Source organism: Rhamphochromis sp. 'chilingali', assembly GCF_963969265.1.
Source record: "Rhamphochromis sp. 'chilingali' genome assembly, chromosome: 7".
NCBI lineage: Eukaryota > Metazoa > Chordata > Actinopteri > Cichliformes > Cichlidae > Rhamphochromis > Rhamphochromis sp. 'chilingali'.
This window is the reverse complement of record NC_137934.1, coordinates 7,313,189-7,335,045: the sequence shown is the minus strand read 5'-3', so window position 1 is coordinate 7,335,045 and position 21,857 is coordinate 7,313,189. Positions and strand designations below refer to the sequence as shown.

The window sequence follows — 21,857 nt, the reverse complement described above, 5'->3', positions numbered from 1 at the left end:
ATTTATGCTATCAGAGAGACACAGATACCTGTTGCCATGTAAGTCAACTTATAAATAAAATAAAACTTTTACTCACTTTAGAAACTGGAGCATGGGCGTCTTTGACAGTATGTTGGTACAATTAAATAAGCAGCCATGTTATTTGTCAGGTAATTGCATTAAACCTCTTCCACGGGACATACAGTCGGAGAGATCCAGTTCAGTGACTTACATTAATTGAGGGGATCTCCGAGCAGATGGCTAAAGGCACCAACTTGTTATTCAAAGCAGCCGCTCTATTAATTGTCCAGAGCTTTAAGCCCTTACAGTTACAGTTGGATACAATACAAAAGATACAATTTAAACTGCTGAGGTGTGTGGAAATTTGCTCCTACGTTCCTTGAAAGAACAAATTGGCATCCAAAGTTCTTTTTGTATTCCAGTAGCTTTAGTGATCTCCCTCCATGAATTTGTTGACATATGTGAGCCCTATATTGATGCTATCATTATTATTGCTTTTAATAAGTAGGCGATTGTTCGATGCGATGCGCAGTTAGCCACATTACTTTATTGCATCGGTTATATCTAAGGAGGTTCACGCTAGCTTACACCGTAAGTTATGGTATTTGGTTTCAGAGGGGTTTGTGGTTATGGTGTACATCTCCCACTGAAGCATAAATCTCCACCCTGACTGTAAATCTGTCTACTACTGTTTTTAAATTGGGCACCCTCACATTAACATCTGTGAGTACTGGACAGCCTCAAGTGGCCCTTGAGATCACAATGCCAGAGTGACTTATTTGTTTTGTTTCAATTTATTTCTTCATGCTTGACTCAAAAACTCAAAATGATGAATTCATTATCAGAATTGCTTGAATAGTCTGGTACTTTTGACTTTGAGATAAATAAAATAATAAGAGATTGGATGAAATTCATCAGGACAAAATGTACGAATTCTCTATTATCTGACAACTTTCCCTGGAAGGAACTTTTGTGCTTTTTTCCATCAGGCGGCAGAAGACAAATTCTTTTTTCCTTTTTTCCTCTTTCCTCTCAGGCCAGCGAGTACATTTTTAAGTACATCATCCAGTCCCGTCGGCTCTTTTCGCTCGCTACAGGAGGCCAGAATGAGGAAGAGTTCAGAGTCTGCATTCACGAGTTGTTCATGTCCATCCGCTTCTTCCTCTCGCAGGAGAACAAAGGCACCACGCCCGTCGCACAGACACAGGTGTGTATGGGCTTGTGTGAAAAATCAGTGACAGGCATGAGCGTATCTTAAGATCTTTGCAGCTTTGTCATACATGCGCCTGATTGTGTGAATCTGAATGTGAAAATGTGCGCCACTTGATGTTTTCTTTCTCAGGGGCTCCTGTTGATGCAGTTGTGAAAGGTGAGAAATTGGCTGTAATTGAATTTCATGCTGCCAGAGGGTTTGGAGGCAGAACAGGGATTTCTGTGGCAGGTTTTCCTTAATCAGTGGGAGGTCTGCACAGCAGGGCAGCTGCCTTCACTGATTTCAAAGAAGACCAAAACAAAACAAGCTAAAGACCCCAAAGATAATCCTAATTACACACCAGAAACAGATGCTTGTGCAGTGGTGTATTTGTGCACTCTTTTGTTTTTTGTTTTTTTGTGGGGAAAAAAACTGTTTTTTTTTCCTGTGGTACATATGTTGGTGCTGTGGTGTCCATCTGATCTTATGTCTTCTTTATCTGGGATAATCCAGTTAAATTTCTCATATTTTCCTATATTTTTTAGTGTTCACCTCACCCACACAAAATCTAAACATGTCTTTTCTTTTAGAAGCCATAATGAACTACACATTTTTGCAAAAACCTCACTTTTAATCTTCAAGAATCAGATTGCTGTTGCAACTTGAACTATTCCAGCTGCGCTCTGTCCATGCTCTGTCTGAAAACCTCTGTTTTAGTCCCCCACTGACTTCTGATCTGTATTCTCAACACAACAATAGCAGTGGGAGAATGCAGGTCGGGCTAATACTAATCCCACTTAATCTGTAACATCTAGCACACACACGCCAGCATACACAAATACATACACACTCAAAAACATAAGCAGCAAACCCATATACAGATAGGCAAACTGTTTCTTGCACATATGGAATTTATCATGTGCAGAACAACTTGAGATTGGCAATTTGGTATTTAACTGTCACTCCTGTTTTAGATTTTATACTGTTAAGTAAAAATGCAAAAAAACAAAACATGATTTGAACATATTTTTTGATATAATTATGCTTATTTAATGCAAAAATTAGATATGCTGCATTCTAAAATTAGTAAACACACTGTGATTACTCAGAAAAGCTACTTCAGTTGGGCAGTTACGGCCCCTGTTGCCTTATTTAAATGGATGAAACATCTTTTCTTCAAAGAAAACATCTTTGACAGTTGCTGGAAAACAAAACAGCATTTGTCTTCTGCCAGAATGTCCCAGAGAAGAAGAACGTTAGTGTTACAAAAAGAGAGACTCAAAGGGAGATATTTAGTCCTTTTTTTCTCAACTATTCAATGAGAAACTGACAAAACCTGACAGGAAGAAGGAGAATCTGACAGCCAGCTACAAACAAGTGATGGGCAGCAATCCTAGCTGTCCTTCAGCTTAATCCACGTAATCCGTGCCTGCCAGAGTTCTGACTAAATCCAAGTGGGGCCAGTGATTCAGGGCAGAATAGTAAATATTTACCTCTGTTTACTAAATAAAACAGCTGTCTAGAAACATAGTATGAATATTAAGAAGAGTATGCAGCAGTACAGTCGCTTCTTCTTGAGTCAGTTCTTATCGGTTGAGCTGAGCTGCAGGGCATCTTCACAGTGTCATTAGGATGTAGCTTCTTTATTATGCTCCTTACATCATTAAAGTTAGTGAAAGATGTATGGTAAAATATTTATTGCATATACATCTATAGGAACACTCTCATCATGGTTTTCAGCACAGTGATTCCATGCCTGGAGAAAGCATTTAAACAAGAATGATGTCCACCTGTTGCACCTGCACCTGTTATTGAACATTCCCTCTTTATGCGCAGGCCGTGTTCCTCCGAACATTTCCGGCAATTTACGGCGAGCTGTTGAAGATCTTCACTGTGCGCGAGGTGGCCGGTTTCGTCAGGGAGACTCTGGGCAGCCTGCCTACCACCGTCCATCCTGACTGCCCCCTGGAGGCCGTCAAACTGCAGTGCATTGCCAAGACTGTGGAAAGCCAGCTTTACATAAACCCAGGTAAATACTAGTAGGACAAAAAGCATTTATTCACAGCATTTGGAACATGATCACAACTCTTTAGCTCTGCAGTCCCATTTGAGAACACACCTTAGCTAATTGTTACCCTGCAGTGAGCCAAATTCCAAGTTATTAAACTGTTCTTAATAAAGGGTTTACACTGAAGCAAATTACTGTGTCAATTTTTTATTTGCAACACGCTCCCAAAGGCTGCATGTAGCAGGGAAAAAACATCCCTCATGCAAATCATATGAATGTCATACAAGATTTTCATTAGTTCCAGTCAATAATGTTTCAACTGAGCATGAAAGCAGAGCAAGACATTATGGCCCCGCGGAGAAATGAGTGTAGAAAATTTTCTTAGTTGTTCCCGTTCTGTTATTTCTACTTCATTAAGTCTTTGATGTGTTTGTGCTGTAGATTCACGATGCATCCTGTTGCCGGTGGTGCTTCGAGTGCTACAGGCCCACATGCAGGAGCAGAGAGACCTGGTCATGTGTGCCCAGATCCTCTCCAGCATGCTTTCTCTAATCAAGAAGGAGGAAAATGGCACTGCGGTGAGTATTACACTCATAACTGAGAGCCATTAGTCAGGCCCCCCTGCTTCCTTAAAGAAACACTGCAGTGTTTTGGGAAATACACTGGCTTTCTTACTGATGAGGAAACTGAGACAGCTGGTTAACTGAGCTTAGACTAAAAAGCTCAGGTAATGAAATCCATCTAAAGCATATTTCAAGCTCAAAACCCAAATTTGTTTAATCTCTTAAAAGCTTATAGCTGTCTTTAGAATTTCTTTCTTTTTGTTTTATTGATTAATAAAAAACAGTTTCAGGTTTTTATTAAATGTTAGTGCCAGAAAGAAATCCCTGGCCTGGCCTGACTAGAGCCTTTGCTTTTAGTTTTTTTAAATTTGGCCAGTCAACTCCTTGCACTTACATCCCTGGATGCTGGAGGTCCCACTGGCCATTTGCACCTGTCTGCATCCCACTATTTCAGTAGACTTCAGTAATGCAGAGAGCAAACGTCCAATTAAACTCAGAGATCGAACAGTGGCTTTCGGTGTAAGATCGCTCCTTCCGAGCCTAATGATGGCACCGTTTGCCACATTGGGATCCTTGTGACTTCATCCTCTTTCTCAAATTTAAATTCAAGATGAAAGGTTGCCTTTCTCTTAGAATGAAGGAGATCCCATGAGCTCAGGGGGAGGAACTTAAAGGTGATATCTGCCAGTTCACCTGAAAGACAAAACGCAGACTTAACAATGTGGTGTATGCTGTGCAGTGCAGCGAGGAATGCCCAGACCTCTACATTGGAGAAACCAAACAGCCACTTCACAAGCGCATGGCACAACATAGAAGAGCCACCTCCACAGGACAAGACTCAGCAGTTCATCTGCATCTTAAGGATAAAGGTCACTCTTTCGAGGATGCCAATGTTCACATTTTGGACAGAGAGGACAGATGGTTTGAAAGAGGAGTGAAAGAAGCCATCTATGTCCACTGTGAGCGACCATCTTTGAACAGAGGCGGTGGTTTACGACACCAACTCTCTGCCATCTATAATCCAGTTTTGAGATCCCTTCCCAGACGCCTTAACGCCCACTCACATCCTGGGCCATCTGATCTCAGGAATTCGCATGATAAGGTGGGGCCAGGTTTCACAATGAACTCATCCGAAACTCTGGCTGATTGGGACCCACACCCAGTTTCACACTTTGGCTCAGGCGATTAAAAGATCATCAGGGGGTCCTTTTGTCCCTCTGTGGGGGGAAACTCCCACTAGGTTTATATCTGGGACTCTCCACCATTTGACTTTAGAACTGAAGAAGCTTCTCGGATGAGAGGTGAAACGTCTTCAAGCAACTTAAAGAAGTCCAGACGCTTTTCTTTGCAAGCTCCTTTGACTATCTGCCAGTTTGTTGCTTTTGATGGATTGCATCACGACTCAAAGACGCACAACAGTATTCTTCTCACCTGACTTTGAACAAGAATTTTTTAAGTCATTGCAGTCATTCATCAAATCATTGTGCTGTTGCATAAAGATCTGGTTACGCTTTAACATGTGGTGTACAACTAAAGGCGTAATTCCTACAACTAAGTGCTGATTCAATGGAAATTAAATGGAACTTTAATTACTTGAAATTACAATGAAATTATATTTACCTACAAATAATAACAATTTCATGGTAATTTTGAAGACAAACAAGAAAAAATAAAAGACCATCAAAATTTGCAGACCTGTGCTTTTCCATGAAAATTATGAAGAAGTTACATAATAATGACGACTATTTATACAGTGCTTGAAATTACTTGCGGTATAACTTTTATTTCCTCTCGTGTAAAATACCTGAAGTTATGTGTTACTTAAAATGACTTACAGACTACCGAAATGTTCTTGCAGTATACCAAGTTCTTTGTTTCCTGTAAAAATCTGACTTGTCACCCCCTTATTCTAGTGCATACACCGTTAAGTACTTGTAGGTAAATTTAAAGACATTGTAACTTCAATAAATAACACCATTTAATCACTCGGGAATTACAGCCTCAGTTGCATGTCTTATTATAAAGTGTTAGCAAATATCCCTGGCTCCTCCAAGTCATAGAATAATAACTTTTTGAAATCATAAATAATATGGTGTAATCGCTTCATAGAAACTTGTGCAGTTGCAATCAATTCCTGATATTTTCAAGAATCTGCATGACAGTATCCCTCCCATTATATATCCCAAAATAATTAAAGAAAGTCAACACCACAGGAATCAGTCCTACACCAGTATCGTTGCCAGTACACTGCAATAGCAGATTGCTTTGTTGCGTGTATATGGTCAATTAGTCTTGGTAACCGGGACACTGGCAGCAGTGCAGTCCAGTAATGAGAGCCATCAATTTAGCAATGGACACTGTCAAAGCGGCAGTCACTTTGAGCTGTGTATGTGTATTTGTGTGATTTGCCTGTCTGTGTGTACCTGCTCAGGTTGCCGGGCTTTTACCGGTCCCTGCAAAGGAGGCAGCTAGTGGAAGAGGCAGCCAGAAAAACACATACACAAATGCGTGCACACATGAGCACCCACTGGCACCATATCTAAAGGGAAGTGACAGCAGTGGCAGTCAATGTGCCAGTGAGGCTCCTTCTCATTATCACTCTTTCCAAGACCTGTCTGTCTTGTCAGGGGTAGAGACTAGAGAGAAAAACAAACACACACACACACACACACACACACACACACACACACACACACACACACACACACACACACCAGTTTATTCACTGCTCTATTTGAGTTTCTTTTCATCTTTAACTGCCTCTACGTCTTTTGTATTCTACCTTCTCCTATTCGTTTCCATTCTCCTCTCTCTTTTTTAAGTTATAGTCTCAAAATGTTCTGCATGGCCCTGAAACTTCTTATTAGTCCACATTCTGGTGCAAGACTCATTAAAACTGATGAAAATAGAATTACAGGGTAGCGGTGGCAGGGCGGGGAGGGGTGTAGACGTTGGCTCGGAGGCAGAATGGTGTCAGTTGTTGAATCCGGTTGAGTGTTGTGCTAGCAGAACAATGCCAGGTAACTTTAAGAGGACATAAGTGCACAGATGGAGTCTGTTTGAATTTTAGTGACTCTTACGTTCAAGATTCACATTTTTTTTTTTTCTTTCTATTCTAAATGCTAATACTCTCTCTCTCAAGGTAATGTGGTACTTTGATATGTGATTCATTCTCACATGGGTGTGTTTTCTTTTCCCTCTCAGGAGCTTGTGGTGTCTGAGGAAGTGGAGCTAATTGTGGAAAGCCTGCTGGGAGTTTTACTGAGGACTATCTTGGAAATTAGCAACCGGCCCCAGCCTGCTGGAACCTCCATGAGACTACAGTTCCAGGATGTCACTGTATGTGTGTTTTACTGTGTGTGTGTGTGTGTGTGTGTGTGTGTGTGTTTGTAAGCTAGCTTACTGCTATAAATGCCAGAACTTGACAATATGTAGAAGCGTAATTAGATTAATAAACATAGTTTCTGGAATGGCGGAAATGGTGAGGTGGATGACAATGTGATCATCATTGTCCGATGAAGGAAGGTCAAGGAAACTCTTAAAAATCCTGTTAACATAAGTACAATTCTTACTAGTTCCACTATTATTTTCAAAGCACAATAGATCTTATTTTTTGAACTCATTTCTTCTCCAAAAGGACAGAAAAATAAAAGTTTTCCCTGAATATGCAACAACATTAAAGCTCCATCTTCTCCCTCTCATTATGTGTTGTGTTGTCAGGGAGAATTTGTGGCATGTTTGTTGGCGCTTCTGCGACAGATGAGTGACAAGCACTATCAGAAGCTGCTGCAGGCGTTCAGCAGCAAAGACGACCTGAGGGTAAGACCACTCGATCTTTCTCTCTTTCCCTCCATCCATATCTGTCTGTCTGCAAGTCTAAAAGTAAAAGATTATAATTAATGCCTGTTGATGGTATTACTACAATTTCTACAAATTGTGTAGAATTGGGCAGCAGGAAAAATAAGAGACAGAAAGATATTAAGTTCATGGGTTTACTCTATTGGGAATTAATGTTAACTGAAGTAATGTGCTTTTTGTGAGTTCTATTTCTGATACATGCATCAAAAAAAGTGTAATCAAAAGAGTTTACTAAGTGAACCCTGATGCTGGGTTTGGTGGTAAAACCTAAGTGAAACATGCAGATGAAACCAGATTTACTGCTTTCACATGTGCAGCGCATCTTTCTAGAGGCTCAGACTTTGAGTGTATAATATTATTACAGTTGATAACACAGCACATCCTATCCTATGTACAGACTACATAGTTACATAGTAGATCTGCATTTGCCTTAACACTTGAGAAGTGTTAGGATCAGATATTTGTGTACAGTGTAGTGTCCTTAAATAGAGCTGATATTAACAATTCAGCACCATGGACAGATGCAGAGGAAGTTGTTCTACCTTCATACTAACTCTGAGCAGATTTAATGTGGTTCACACTGGAAAAGAGCCCCTTTTCCATTAGTACCTACTTGGATCAACTCGCCACAGCTCACCACAGGTTTCAGGGTTTTTCATTAGGTCATAGTACCTGTACGGCCAGGGTTCCAAAGCGATCCATGCAGGTTCTAAAATGTGATGTTGTCAGACTGCATGCCACCAATTGGCTGGTCAGTGGTGTCACTCGATGAGTCATAAGAGCATCTTGTTTGTTAATGGAAAATCGGTCGATCCAAGTCTATCTGAGGAGGTACAAATGGAAAAAGGACCTACAGTGAAGTTTTAGGTTGTTTGTTTTCCCACAGAGCGTGCAGAGATAAAGAGAAGTCAAGAAGTAGCTTATAGCTAGAAAATATTAAAATGGCCAACAGAAACATTTCTTTTATATATTTTTAATTATACCTAATATATAATAGGATAGTAAATGGTTGTCAAAAATAAGCTCCATCCCGAATCTTTCTTCTGCAATAACTCTTTACTGAGTAACAAACTTAATGTGCCTTGGTGTTGTTTTGCATGTGTTTGTGTTGCAGGATTTCCTCCTTCATATCTTTACAGTCTTCAGGATCCTAATCCGACCAGAAATGTTCCCTAAAGACTGGACTGTCATGAGACTGGTCACGAACAAGTAAGAACACACACGCAAACAAATCAAGGAAAGCAGGAAGAGGTTACGAATGAGGACAGACAGGAAATCAGAGGCTCATGCAGATATGCAGTATGCATCTCACTCACAACTAGTCATTTATTCTGTTTGTGTGCTTTCATCTGCTAAAATATTCAACCTTGGTTCTCTCAGTTAACACTTGATTTTGATCGCACAAAAAGCTTCAGAAGATGGAGAGATTTGAATGTAGTGTGCTCATTTAATATGAGAGTAAATGCAGTGCTTATCCATCCATATTATTGTCTGGAGGTCACTATCAAGTGGCACAGAGATGATATCATCTAGGAAAAACAAGTAACAGTTGTTTCATAATGAAAAGGTTTTGTCAGACAGAAAAGTGTAACTTAAAAATGTTATGCCTTAGCTATTTATGGTTTTGCCTCTCTGCTCACATTTTCCTTTAGCAGTGCAGAATGGAAATGACAGATTCCCCTCCAAGGTGACAGTAGTAATCTTCTCCACCTCTTGCTTTCTGCGTCCCTTTTTGTTCTTTTAGTGTCATCATCACAACTGTCCTCTACCTTTCTGACGCTCTGAGGAAAAACTTCCTCAATGACAAGTTTGACTACAAGGTAAGGGAAGTTGGCAGGCTTTGTGTGCGTGTGTGTGTGTGTGTGTGTGTGTGTGTGTGTGTTGTCTGAACAGTGCTGCAGTGCTTCAGAAGTCTGAATGTCAAAATAGCTTCAAAAAGTTTGCTGCATTACTTTACTACTGACACACAGGCAGACACATATATAATATGGAAGTTCATCACACATCACAAAAACTGAGACATGGATATAAAATCGACCCAATACTATTATTTAGATGCTTAAGGCAGACTGTGCAGTAGTGAGCTGAAAGCTAAAAAACAGAAGAAAGAACAATAAATATACTTTACACCAACATCAAATACATAATCTGGTTTCAGTATTTTTTCTATATGGTGCTTGACCAGGTACAGTCATGGACTATCTAACAGGCTTGATTTGATCCATTTGGAAACATATAGAAAAAACAGGGTAATTCTAGACCACCAGTGCATTTTGGCTTTTGTAGCGTTTTTAAACTGATTCGTGATGGTTTGTTGTTTTCATAAACATTTTGAGATGTTTGAGTCTAGTGTCTTAAACTAATCAATAGACTGATGGCTGATTTTAGGCCATCGTTTTAATTGTTGCAACTCTCCCCATGAGTAATATAGGTGAAGTATTGCACTCTGTGAGATAATCCCCTCTACATTAGTAGAGGAATGTGATTCAGTCTGAAAATTTTTACACCTAAACATCTGATGTTACCTGACTGTAGCGCAGTGGTGGAGATGTTCTTAAAGATTCAATTCAGAGGCGAAACTGTTGATTTACTCTAGTTGATGGAATAGTCTAATATAGACAAGTAATCTATAAGTGTGATCATCTTCAGCAGAGAGGTATGTGAGTTCTCAAGGTAAAGTAACACATCATCAGCGTATAGGCTTATCCTATGGTCTGTTTTTTCAGTTTGAATTCCTTTAATAGCGGAATTTTGTAGGATTGCTGCTGCTATTGGCTTAATGAAAATGATGTAATCTGAAGATCTGGGAGGCTGTTTGTCCTATCAGTATTGTGTCTGATAGTAAGTTACTGTGTACCCACATGCAGGTAGACACTTTTGTAGGTTAAAGTCAGGAGGTTGTGCACGTTAACAAAGTGATGTTTTTTTTATTGCAGGTGTGGGATTCGTATTTCTACCTGTCTGTAATATTTATCAACCAGCCCTGTCTTCAACTTGAATCCTTCTCTCCCTCCAAGAGAAAGAAAATACTGGAAAAGTAAGTGCTGATTATTTACAAATGCTTGGTATTCTTTGCTGGATGCGTTAGAGCAGTCTGTAATGAGCCACACACCTACTCAACAAGCCGCTCTATCTTGCTCCTCCTGTCTGTCAAGAACCTCAACACAGCTGGACACACACAGTGTACACTCACTCTAATGACTGCTTAACATGCTGTTCTACAGCTTCCATCAGTATGTGCACACATTTTTAACCGCATTTTGTTGTTGTTTTTTTTTATTATGCAGATATGGAGACATGAGGGTGATGATGGGCTGTGAGATCTTCAGCATGTGGCAGAATTTAGGTAAGGTGATAGAGGCCCATCATAGCGCACATCTTATTCCTCAACATGGGCTACACCCATGACGGAGAAAGTTGTTAAGCTCATCGTCCTTCATGTGGCATATTCACAAGAGATACTTACTGAGTACTTACTCAATGTTTCCATGCACGGGATCCGTCTCATTGTGCTTTGCAATTCACACCTTTGCTGGATTCCAGCTTGATCATTATATGGATGGATCTGCATGATGTGTAACAACGTGGGCCATCATGCGGACCAAATTCTCATTTATAAATGGCACTACAGCCTCCATAGTGCTCATAAAGGAAAAGAGGCCCAAAAAAAGCTGGAGAGTGTGCAGAAAGAAAAAAAAAAAGTAAAAGATTTGCTGATGCAGGACCTAAATGTTTGGAAAGAAATTTGTGAAGGGATTTTAACCTAATGACGTACATGGCATATTTGCAGGTACTTATAAGTGCTAGTGTTTGATTTCATTTCAGCAATAGCTGGATCTCTTAAAGTCCTGTGGTTCTATTGAAACTATCTAAATCCTGTTTTTATTTATTCATATTTATTGCTCCTCTGGTGCAAAAGTAGAGCTCTTGGAATCTGTGTGATGCAACAAAGCAAACAACTCTCTGTACTTGAGCTGATGGGATCTAAAAAAAACAAAAAACCCTTTTTTCTTCTTTATACCATTTGTCACCATGGCAACCGACTGGATGCCTTGGTCTCCTTTATGTGGATGCTTTTGTTCTGACTCTGTGATGGATGGATGCAATTTTGTTTTATGGTAATTTCCAACGTACTGTTCAAGTGTGGTTTTTCTCATTTTCAAGTACACTTTGGACCCCCCCCCCTCCTTTCTTTTTTTATTTGATAGTAATAATAACGTTACATCTTTCTGCTGAAAATGATGGAATAAACTGTGCACTCTAAGTTGTTTCGTTTTAGCACTTCAGCCAAATTGGAAGGAATTTGTGAAGTGCACTTTATTAGAATCTGTCTAAAAGGGAGGACAGAGGAGAGAAATCCACTTGACCTTTTGAATTCAGACCTGTGTTAGCCAAAGAAAACAAAACATCTGAGGCATTATTTTTTAAAGGTGTAATGTTTGTTTAAATGATTAGAATGGGGGAGTAGCAGAAAACAATCAAAACAGAAAGTTTTGGGGCTTTTGGGAACTTCATGAACTGCTAGAGCAGGATTTATTGCAAAGGTTTTGAAGGAAGACACCTTTCCAGAGTTGGGTAAATTGTCTCTGACATAAAGAATATGCTGTGTGCAGGGATAAAGTGAAAGCCTGACCTCTGTGCCGATCTGTATCTTTCCTCCAGGTGAACATAAGTTGAACTTCATCCCAGCAATGATTGGGCCGTTCCTGGAGGTGACGCTGGTGCCTCAACCTGATCTGAGAAATGTCATGATCCCCATTTTCCACGACATGATGGACTGGGAGCAAAGACGCAGTGGCAATTTTAAGCAGGTACTGCATGCTGCTGTTTCACTGAAATCAATTCACCAACTCAGAACTATTTAATCTTGGCTTTAACTGTTAGTTGCAAAGGTTAATGAAAGCTAAATTCATCCTTGTCATAATCAAAAATAAGCCACATCTATATAACTGGATAATTGGAAATATAACTTGTAATAATTGCAGTGTGTGTGATGTTTAATTTCCTTCTAAAACATTTACATTCATTTATAGCTGGTTTTGTTTATCATTGCTAAATAATAATATTATTTACATTTCTGAAACTTCAGAAACCACAATAATTAGTATAATATATGAACTGAAGCATGTGAATGTGAGAGACAGAGCATTACAGAAAACAACTACTTATGTTTTGTTGCTAAAGGTGGTTCTACAGGCTACTTGGTCATGGCATGTCTTTAGTTTTTCACATAACTGTAAATTCTAACAATTTAACTGTAAAGAAATTGACAGATGGGTGAGATCGATTGGTGTCTTGTCACTCACAAAACGTACTCCCTAAAGCATATCCTGCTTTATTATCAACAATTCTCTAAAAGTATCACGTTGTATAAACTAGTACTCAAAAATCATTAGTAAAATGTCTATTCAGGTAACAAAACAAGTGATCAATAAGCAGTCAGATTTTTCTCAGTCAGAGTCAAAGTCACCCTCTGCTGGTCATTGCAAATACTGCAAGTTTAAGAGAATTATGCATTCTCATTCAGATAATTAAGTCTACTTTTTTGATGCTGCACACTTTAAGATCAAGCTCTGCGTTCTTCTTTGTTATGTCAGTGTTGTTCAGACTGCGAGCCTCTGAGCTTTAAATGCTTTTCCTCACAGGTGGAGGCCAAGTTGATTGACAAGCTGGACAGCCTGATGTCTGAAGGCAAAGGCGATGAGACATACAGGGAGCTCTTCAACAGCATGTGAGTTGGTAAAAGAATCAAGAAATGTTACAAAATCTAATAAAGTAGAAATTTTCCAGAAAGACTTTTGAAGGAAAAGTCTCTGCAAATTTGTTAAATAATTTGGCTGCGAAAGCAATTTTTAAAAATTTATTTATTTATTTTTTACAATAAACAGTAAAATCCCAGCAAAAACCTACTTGAAAGTGCATGAAGGCTAGTTTAGGAGACCTGGGCACTTCCAGTGAAAATAGCTGTTTATGGGGGTCTAATTACCTAAATGATGCAACCCACACAAGGCTTCATCAGGTAAATTATCTGCGTGGGCTGCAATCTGCAGGTCATTTGCCTCACTAAATGGGCGTTTTATCGGGAAGTGGATGTGTCTAAGTATTCTGCTTTTGAGAATTAGCCTTTAACCCTGAAAACCCAGAGCACAGATAGCAGCATTACAGCTCTGAAAAGGCCTCTTGTACTTCAATAAAGAAAGCCATTAAATGGGTTAGGTTGCTTTCAGAGCATGTAGCTAATGAGGGAAGCAACACAGAAAGCTGCAGGCTTACTTTCAAACTAACAAACATGTCATTATTATACAAATATACAATAGGTAGTTTTGTATTTGAAATTGCTTATGTAAAGCATATTTTTCAAGCAGTGAGAGGTAAGTGATGAGCATTTAATCGCCTTCATCTTCACTCACACCTCCTCTTTGGTCAGCTCCTTTTGTCTGTCCTTGAGTTTCCAGGTTTGTACACCTGCATGCTTAGTGTTTGTGCACACCTTTTCATATATGTGTGTGTGTGTGTTCACCTGAGTGTGTGCGTATGTTGGTCCCTGCTTCTTTTCTGTTTATATTTTTATGTCGCCCTTCTCTCTGGGCTGTTAGTATTTGAAGCTTTCAAAGCAAAAATCTTGCATTTCAACTTTAAAAGAAAAAGGAAAAGAAAACCATGTTGCATTAAATGAAGTCGTATTTCCGAATCACTCTTCTGCTGCCGCCCAGCCACAAATCAAAGTGTGATCTATTTTATGAGTATGGATCCACTTCTAATATCCCTTTGTCTTCCATAGTCGATCATTCTCTTTCCCACCATTTGTACACGTGAAACATTAATAAAATGCAGAGGCACTGCGGTTCATATTTTGTAAAGTTCAGTAGTTATAGTGTGCGCTATATTGTAATCATGCATAATAAGTTATTATTAACACTTTTTTATGTTTAATTTCAATTTTCTTTTGTTTTTCTTGATTTAAGCCTACTTTAAGTTCATAATTATTTTTTTTTCCTACTAAGTCCACTAATCCCTAAACTAACCTGTGTGAGTGTGTGCTAATATTAATATTAATTTATTCCGCCTATGCTTCCCGCCTGGAGTAGAATTCCTCTGTTTGGTCCGTACCCTAGGTAAGACACCCTCCTCTTTGTTCTCTCAGTGTCGTCTGTGTGAGGGGAAATGTGGAGCAATTACAAAAAAAAGAAGAATAAACAGCTTCAGTATTTTGGCTGTTGTGTGTTTGCCCGTAATTCTATAAAAACCTGTTTTGGTGGCATAACAGTAAATAAGGTGTTGTAAAAAAATTTTAGCCACCTTTGTGTTTTTTCTTTCTTGAGCTCCTGTAGGCAGGCCAACAAGCATAGGTGACACCAGTATGACTGCTATTAATTTTGCTTCGCCTCCTTTCCTTTCTTAGTTGTTTCTTCCATCGCCCCCCCCCATTTGCCCTCCCCGTCTCTTTTGGTCTTTACATCTTTGTCTTGTTCTGTCTCTCTTCATTTGTCCTTCAGCCTGCTGAAGAAGATCGAGAGAGAGACCTGGAGGGAGAGCGGGATCTCTCTGATCGCTACCGTCACTCGTTTAATGGAAAGACTGCTAGACTACAGGTGGGCGCGCGCACACGTTCACAAAATACTTCCAGAGACACACGTGCTTGGTCCTTTTAGTCAAATTCTCAATGTTTCTATTGCAGGGATTGTATGAAGTTGGGAGAAGTGGATGGCAAAAAGATCGGATGTACTGTCAGTTTACTGGTGAGTGTCAGGCAAATATGTCAGTGTTTATCTTCTGTTGCTATTGCACTCTGAAGTTATTACCTTTTTATTTCAAAATGATGAAAAAAGTAAAACATATGTAATATATAGATGATAATTGAGTATTCTTGTGGGGTTTTTTTTTTATTTAACTGGAGTTATGTGCAAGAGGACCTCAGTGTGTAGGCAGAGGGATCAAAAGGCCCCTGCAAATCAGCAGCAGAACTATATTGTTGCACCACTTTTAAATGCCTTCATTACTTGTTTAAATTCCCTCTCTAATGGTTATGATGGTCTCTCTGCTAATGTTTTCCGTCTTTCTCTCATGTTTTTTCATTGAATCATCTCCCGCTCCTGCCAGAACTTCTACAAAACAGAGTTGAACAAAGAAGAGATGTACATCCGCTACATTCACAAACTGTATGATCTGCATCTGAAAGCACAAAACTACACAGGTACATTGAAAGGAATATACTGCCTTGTAGTACAGTGTGACTGAGCGTGGGTGATGCATTATTGCGGTTTTACTATTTGTCATAACCAGGGCTTTAAGTTGGGATTTGGCAGGGAATCATAAGGTCTGTTGTAAGGGGACAGAAATAAGTCATTACGTAATTCCCATTGTGAGGTCCAGTAGGTTTTAATTTTTTTTCTTTGTGCAGCTTTTCCTGATGCTGGTTCTTAAGTTTACTAAACTTTGTGGATTTAGCCACTACATTCTACGATTAATAAGAAGATATTACATGAGCCATCACTAATTTCTTAGTCGGCCAGCAGGGAAGCCCAGACCTCCCTCTGGCCACCTCCTCCAGCTTATCCGGGGAGTCTTTCCTAGGCCAGCCAATAGATCTAATCTTGTCAACATGCTGGGGTCTACACATGTTAGGACATGCTAGACCGGAACACCTTACCCAAATCTTGTATCCGTGATCTCATTCCAATAATGTTATAAAATAGATCAGGTTTAGATGAACAGATTCATGGCTTTTCTCCACAAAGATGCACCAACTGGTGGCAACATTTTGGACACAATTTACCCACCTTGGGCACCAATTAAAATTTTAACAGTTAGATTAAACAGAACAGAACATCGAGAAATACAATGAAGGCTTGCAAGTGTCGCTTCAAATAGCACTACACACAAATACTTCAAGAGAAAGTGCAAGAAAATCAGAAAGAAGCTGAATTTCTCCAGATTCTCTACTCTCTACGACTTTGAGAGGAGAAATCTAGAACTACAGGTATATGTTAAAAAAATGAAGGATAAAACCATTGAACTAGAATGAAAAAAGATGTTCAAAGATGGAGTGTAGGTTCAATGAAATGCTGAGAAAAATACAGAGAAGTTTATACTGAAGTGCAGGTGCAAAATCAAGAACAAGAGAAAAGACATGAAGACCTGCAGTGTACGCTTCAGGAAACGCAGAGGAGAAATAAGGAGTTAGAAGGCACGTGCAACAAAGTGCAACAGAGAAATGCAGACATGCACAGGGCAAAGCTTCCTCACTTGATTCTGAAAAGTAGCCTTGTCTTCCTCTCCCTCCTACCAACTCTCCTCTCCATTCTGTTCCCTGTTGGCCAGGAGGGCAATCCTACTGAGGTGGCGGAACGCTGCCCCTCCCACTCACAAACAGTGGTTATATGACCTCATGTTGTGTGTAGAAAAGAGAAAATAAGACATTCACTCAGAACTCTACTGGGAAATTTCAAAGCATGTAGGGTCCTTTCCTTGATGCATTTCAAAATCTATAACAATTTTTCAGCAAACTCTCTTATGTCAGGTGTGGAAAAACAGTGTACAGGACTAGGGCAGTGACCTGGGTGGGAATGAATTATTTTGCAGGGATTATGTTATTTGGGGAAATATTAAACATATGTTTAATATTATGTTTAATACTTCTCTTTTTTTCTTTATTTCCCTTTTTTCTTTTCTTTTCTTTTCTCACAGCGTTAAACGAACGGGCTAATTACCCCAAATGTACAGATCATCTGTAATCCTTTTCTTCTCTTTTTGTTTATATGTATGAAAGAAAAACTCAATAAAAAGACATTGGCTAAAAATTATAAAAAGAAGAAATGGGTTATGTGTTGGAGGCCACGTTAATGTTTTACATTTTTAGCAGTGTGCTCTCCTGGTTTGACTCACCCAATAAAGAAAGGGATAGACACAAAAAAGTGTTCTCTTATGAGATAGGCCAGAATATCCGCAGATGTTTGAAATAAGAAAGACCCATGCATAATATGCATTATTTAGACTGATGAAGACCATAGATTTTACACACATTTGGATTAAAAATGTAAAAGTAAATCTCATGTGAATCAGGATATGACATGTAAGCATTAACCACAGCTGCAACAGGGGAGAGAAGGAGGGTAAAAAATGGTGCATGCAGGTGTGACCATGGGGTGATTTAATGGTTTTTGTGGCATCAGTTGGAAGCACCGCCAGACTGCAGCATATGAAAATCAACCTCACTGCCTATTAGATTTAATTGGTCATTAATCAAAGGCGTGGGATTGCGGTTCCACATAGATCCGTCCCACTTTAACCCCTGGTCTGAACACATACTGTATGATGATTATTGAAATGTGCTTTCATGTTGTCATCTGTTCATGTTCTTCTGCTTCAGTGTATTCATCAGTATTTGAGACACTGAATGCTTCACAAGTTCTTTAAACAAGAAAAAAACTTGTTTAAAGAACTTGTAAATGTAAATTAATATGCTGTTTTTCTCTGTGTATGCTCACAGAGGCGTCCTACACCCTGCTGCTCTATGACGAGTTATTGGAATGGTCAGACAGGCCGCTCAGAGAGTTTCTCAACTACCCCATGCAGAGCGAGTGGCAAAGGAAAGAATATTTGCATCTCACTATCATCCAGAACTTCGACAGGGGGAAGGTAAGCTGGAAAGCGCCAGTTTTTCCTCTACAGTCATCCGTCCAATACATTTGCATTTGACTTTACAGAAACCAGAACATTTGTCATGTGATGTAATCTGTGACGTTTCTAGCACACTGGCAAGGTAGAATGAAGGAAGTAAGCTGAGCCCAAACACCAGCAGGACAACTGGTTCCCTATAACACCGCTAAATGCCAGTGAATGTACTGTGCCAGTGTAAAGCAACAGCATGTTCAGTTTTATTCAGAGGAGTTTGTGCCAAGCTAATACCCAGCAGCACGTCAGCTTCTCATGCATATTCAAGAGCCTTCTAATTTAAATGCATTTCTATTTCATACCTGGCAACGAAATAGAGGCGCAGACATATTATTGATGGCTCTCCTAGAGTAAATATATGCTGGCCATTAATACGTATATTTCAAAAATAATAAGCATCAACAGTTTCATGAAACATTAATAGTCGGCTCAGACGCATCGGGGTGAAAGATGAGAGAACTTCTTTTCCTGCTTGTTTAGTAGATACGACATCATTCACGTAAAATGAAGAGGAAGGCCAAAATCCTTGTACAGAGATATTTCTATCTGTTATGAACTGTGACGTTGACTAGAGGTCGCAGCACCTCTTCCACTTAATCAAGGGAATTGCAGGTAGCTGTAATTAGAGCGGGATCCATATTGTCCCACAGTATTCCACACTGTTCCTCTCAGATGGCGATGATGGCCACGCTGACTGTTAAAGCATGATTCGCTCTGATGGTGCCGCATTTAGCTAAAATAATCTCATCAGTGAGAAATGTGAGCGCAAACAGAGCTCAGCTAATTCAGGACGCAGCGTTTCTCACTTGATAAACGGTTCCCAGGCTGTAGTTTTGTTTTCGTCTCTCAGGAGTTGCTTTCTTTCATCATCCCAACTTCACTTCTCTTTTCCAGTTTTATCTCGTTATCCTAACTACCTTTGCTGTTTCTCTGTACTCTCAGGGGAAGGGGGGAAATGGCAAAACAAAACTACGCTCACCCTCTCAAAATAACGCATCATTACCTCTGATGTTTGGGGGGAAATCTCTTTGAATCGTTAAAAATGCCACCCCTCGTTACTCGTAGTGCAAATATCCTTTACATTCACGAATTATGCCATCTTCCAGTGCTCCTGATCACAGAGTGGAAGGCAGCAAGAAAGGAAAGCTTTTCATTTAATTAGTAAGATGGTTGGTGCTGCACGTACCTGCATCGAGAGCTTGTTTGTGTCTGCTGGCGTTGTTGACTCGCCAGTGCCATCCAGTGGAGACCGATTGTGTGAGCACTGCAGAACAAGTGTCTTAGTGTTAAGTAGGTTTCGGGTCAGTCTGTAACTGTCAGACTGGGCACGATGAAGGTGACAGGGAATAAGTGTGTGTTTTTGTGTCCTCAGTGTTGGGAGAATGGCATCATCCTTTGCAGAGAGCTTGCTGACCAGTACGAGTCGTACTACGACTACAGGAACTTGAGTAAAATGAGGGTAAGTTGTTCCAGAAGCTGTGGGGATGCTGCTTGAGGAGTCCTTTGTTTTTTTGTAACCTGATGATGCCCTGGTTAGTCAGAAAAATGCACAATATAACTAACAGATTAGACACTGTTGGTTTATAAGCAGTTTTGTCTTTTATTGTCAGATGATGGAAGCATCTCTCTATGACAAGATCATGGATCAGCAAAGATTAGAACCTGAATTCTTCAGAGTTGGATTCTATGGGAAGAAGTTTCCTTTCTTCTTACGGGTATGTAAATCACCATATTCCCTCTTTGTCTTGAACAGCTAGTTGAAGGGAATAATACTTTCACCTTCTTCAAAAAAGAAACGGCGTTTCTGAAAGAATGAACTTTTCTTATATAAGACTCTTCCAGTGGAAGGTGACATTCAGCAAGTCTTATTCAGTGCCATTTAATGATGTAACAGGCCCTGTCCTTGGTGGAGTTTGCAGATGGTGCTGCAGTTTCAGTCTGTGCCCACTAGATGTCAAGCTAACCCCACGCTGCTTCTTTCCTAACCCCCCTCCACTGCAGAATAAGGAGTTTGTGTGCCGAGGCCATGACTACGAGAGGCTGGAGGCATTCCAGCAGCGGATGCTCAACGAGTTCCCCCACGCCATCGCCATGCAGCACGTAAACCAGCCCGACCAGACCATATACCAGGCAGACGCACAGTGTATCCTTCAGTGTACATGGAGGCATGAAATAAAGTTGTGGTCAAACATGAAACCCCAACTAAGCAGATACAGTCTTGGACGTGGGGACTAAACCGACTGCATATGCATGTGTACTGTGCTGCCAGGGAGGCTCAGCTAGCCTCGTGTATACATGTACACAATTGCCCTGCAGGCGACATGAGGCACATGCTATCATGCAAACATACAGTGCTGCAAATTGCGTGCAGTATACAAAATTTAATACAAATCACAATCAGACACACTAAGGCAGAGGTCCCCAATCCCAGTCCACGAGGGCTGGTGTCCCTGCAGGTTTTAGATCTCACCCTGGGTCAACACACCTGAATCACATGATTAGTTCATTACCAGGCCTCTGGAGAACTTCAAGACATGTTGAGAAGGTCATTTATCCATTTAAATCAGCTGTGATGGATCAAGGACACATCTAAAACCTGCAGGGACACCAGCCCTTGTGGACTGGGATTGGGGACCCCTGCACTAAGCCATGTTCCTACCAGGGACCAGGTACAAATCAACTAACCTAAGCTCAAGCTCCCTTCATTTTTCTCATTTCCATGCAGTGTTCAGATTCACTCCTATAGTATGTGGGACTTTTTAATTATTCACACCAATGTAAGGGACAACTGTTGGCCTAGATCAGGGCTGCCCAATCCCAGTCCTCGAGAGCTACTATCCTGCAGCTTTTAGATGCATCCCTACTCCAACACAGCTGAATCAAATGGTTTGATTACCTCTTCAGCATGCCATCGTGTTTGGCAAAGGCCTGATAACAAGCCATTCATTTGATTCGGGTGTGTGGGAACAAGGATGCATCTAAAAGCTGCAGGACGGTAGCTCTCGAGGACCGGGATTGGGCACCCCTGGCCTAGATACAGTGGGGCAAAAAAGTATTTAGTCAGCCACCGATTGTGCAAGTTCCCCCACTTAAAATGATGACAGAGGTCAGTAATTTGCACCAGAGGTACACTTCAACTGTGAGAGACAGAATGTGAAAAAAAAAATCCATGAATCCACATGGTAGGATTTGTAAAGAATTTATTCGTAAATTAGGGTGGAAAATAAGTATTTGGTCAATAACAAAAATACAACTCAATACTTTGTAACATAACCTTTGTTGGCAATAACAGAGGTCAAACGTTTACTATAGGTCTTTACCAGGTTTGCACACACAGTAGCTGGTATTTTGGCCCATTCCTCCATGCAGATCTTCTCGAGAGCAGTGATGTTTTGGGGCTGTCGCCGAGCAACACGGACTTTCAACTCCCGCCACAGATTTTCTATGGGGTTGAGGTGTGGAGACTGGCTAGGCCACTCCAGGACTTTCAAATGCTTCTTACGGAGCCACTCCTTTGTTGCCCGGGCGGTGTATTTTGGATCATTGTCATGTTGGAAGACCC

At 40.3% G+C, this 21,857-nt stretch overlaps 1 protein-coding gene across 2 annotated transcripts in view; it reads left to right on the top strand.

Annotated features, from left to right (window-relative positions):
• Nucleotides 1-21,857, top strand: part of dock4b (dedicator of cytokinesis 4b) — a 143,726-nt gene that overhangs the window by 87,734 nt on the left and 34,135 nt on the right. For both annotated transcript variants that reach the window (XM_080886475.1, XM_080886474.1), the window contains exons 22-39: nucleotides 1,037-1,207; nucleotides 3,029-3,221; nucleotides 3,642-3,778; nucleotides 6,968-7,102; nucleotides 7,484-7,582; nucleotides 8,736-8,830; nucleotides 9,366-9,441; nucleotides 10,558-10,658; nucleotides 10,909-10,967; nucleotides 12,284-12,432; nucleotides 13,267-13,352; nucleotides 15,118-15,213; nucleotides 15,300-15,360; nucleotides 15,722-15,815; nucleotides 18,111-18,259; nucleotides 19,668-19,754; nucleotides 19,906-20,010; nucleotides 20,297-20,438. In XM_080886475.1, coding sequence (XP_080742601.1) covers nucleotides 1,037-1,207; nucleotides 3,029-3,221; nucleotides 3,642-3,778; nucleotides 6,968-7,102; nucleotides 7,484-7,582; nucleotides 8,736-8,830; nucleotides 9,366-9,441; nucleotides 10,558-10,658; nucleotides 10,909-10,967; nucleotides 12,284-12,432; nucleotides 13,267-13,352; nucleotides 15,118-15,213; nucleotides 15,300-15,360; nucleotides 15,722-15,815; nucleotides 18,111-18,259; nucleotides 19,668-19,754; nucleotides 19,906-20,010; nucleotides 20,297-20,438 — 2,035 coding nt within the window. The remainder of the gene's footprint in view (nucleotides 1-1,036; nucleotides 1,208-3,028; nucleotides 3,222-3,641; nucleotides 3,779-6,967; nucleotides 7,103-7,483; nucleotides 7,583-8,735; nucleotides 8,831-9,365; nucleotides 9,442-10,557; nucleotides 10,659-10,908; nucleotides 10,968-12,283; nucleotides 12,433-13,266; nucleotides 13,353-15,117; nucleotides 15,214-15,299; nucleotides 15,361-15,721; nucleotides 15,816-18,110; nucleotides 18,260-19,667; nucleotides 19,755-19,905; nucleotides 20,011-20,296; nucleotides 20,439-21,857) is intronic.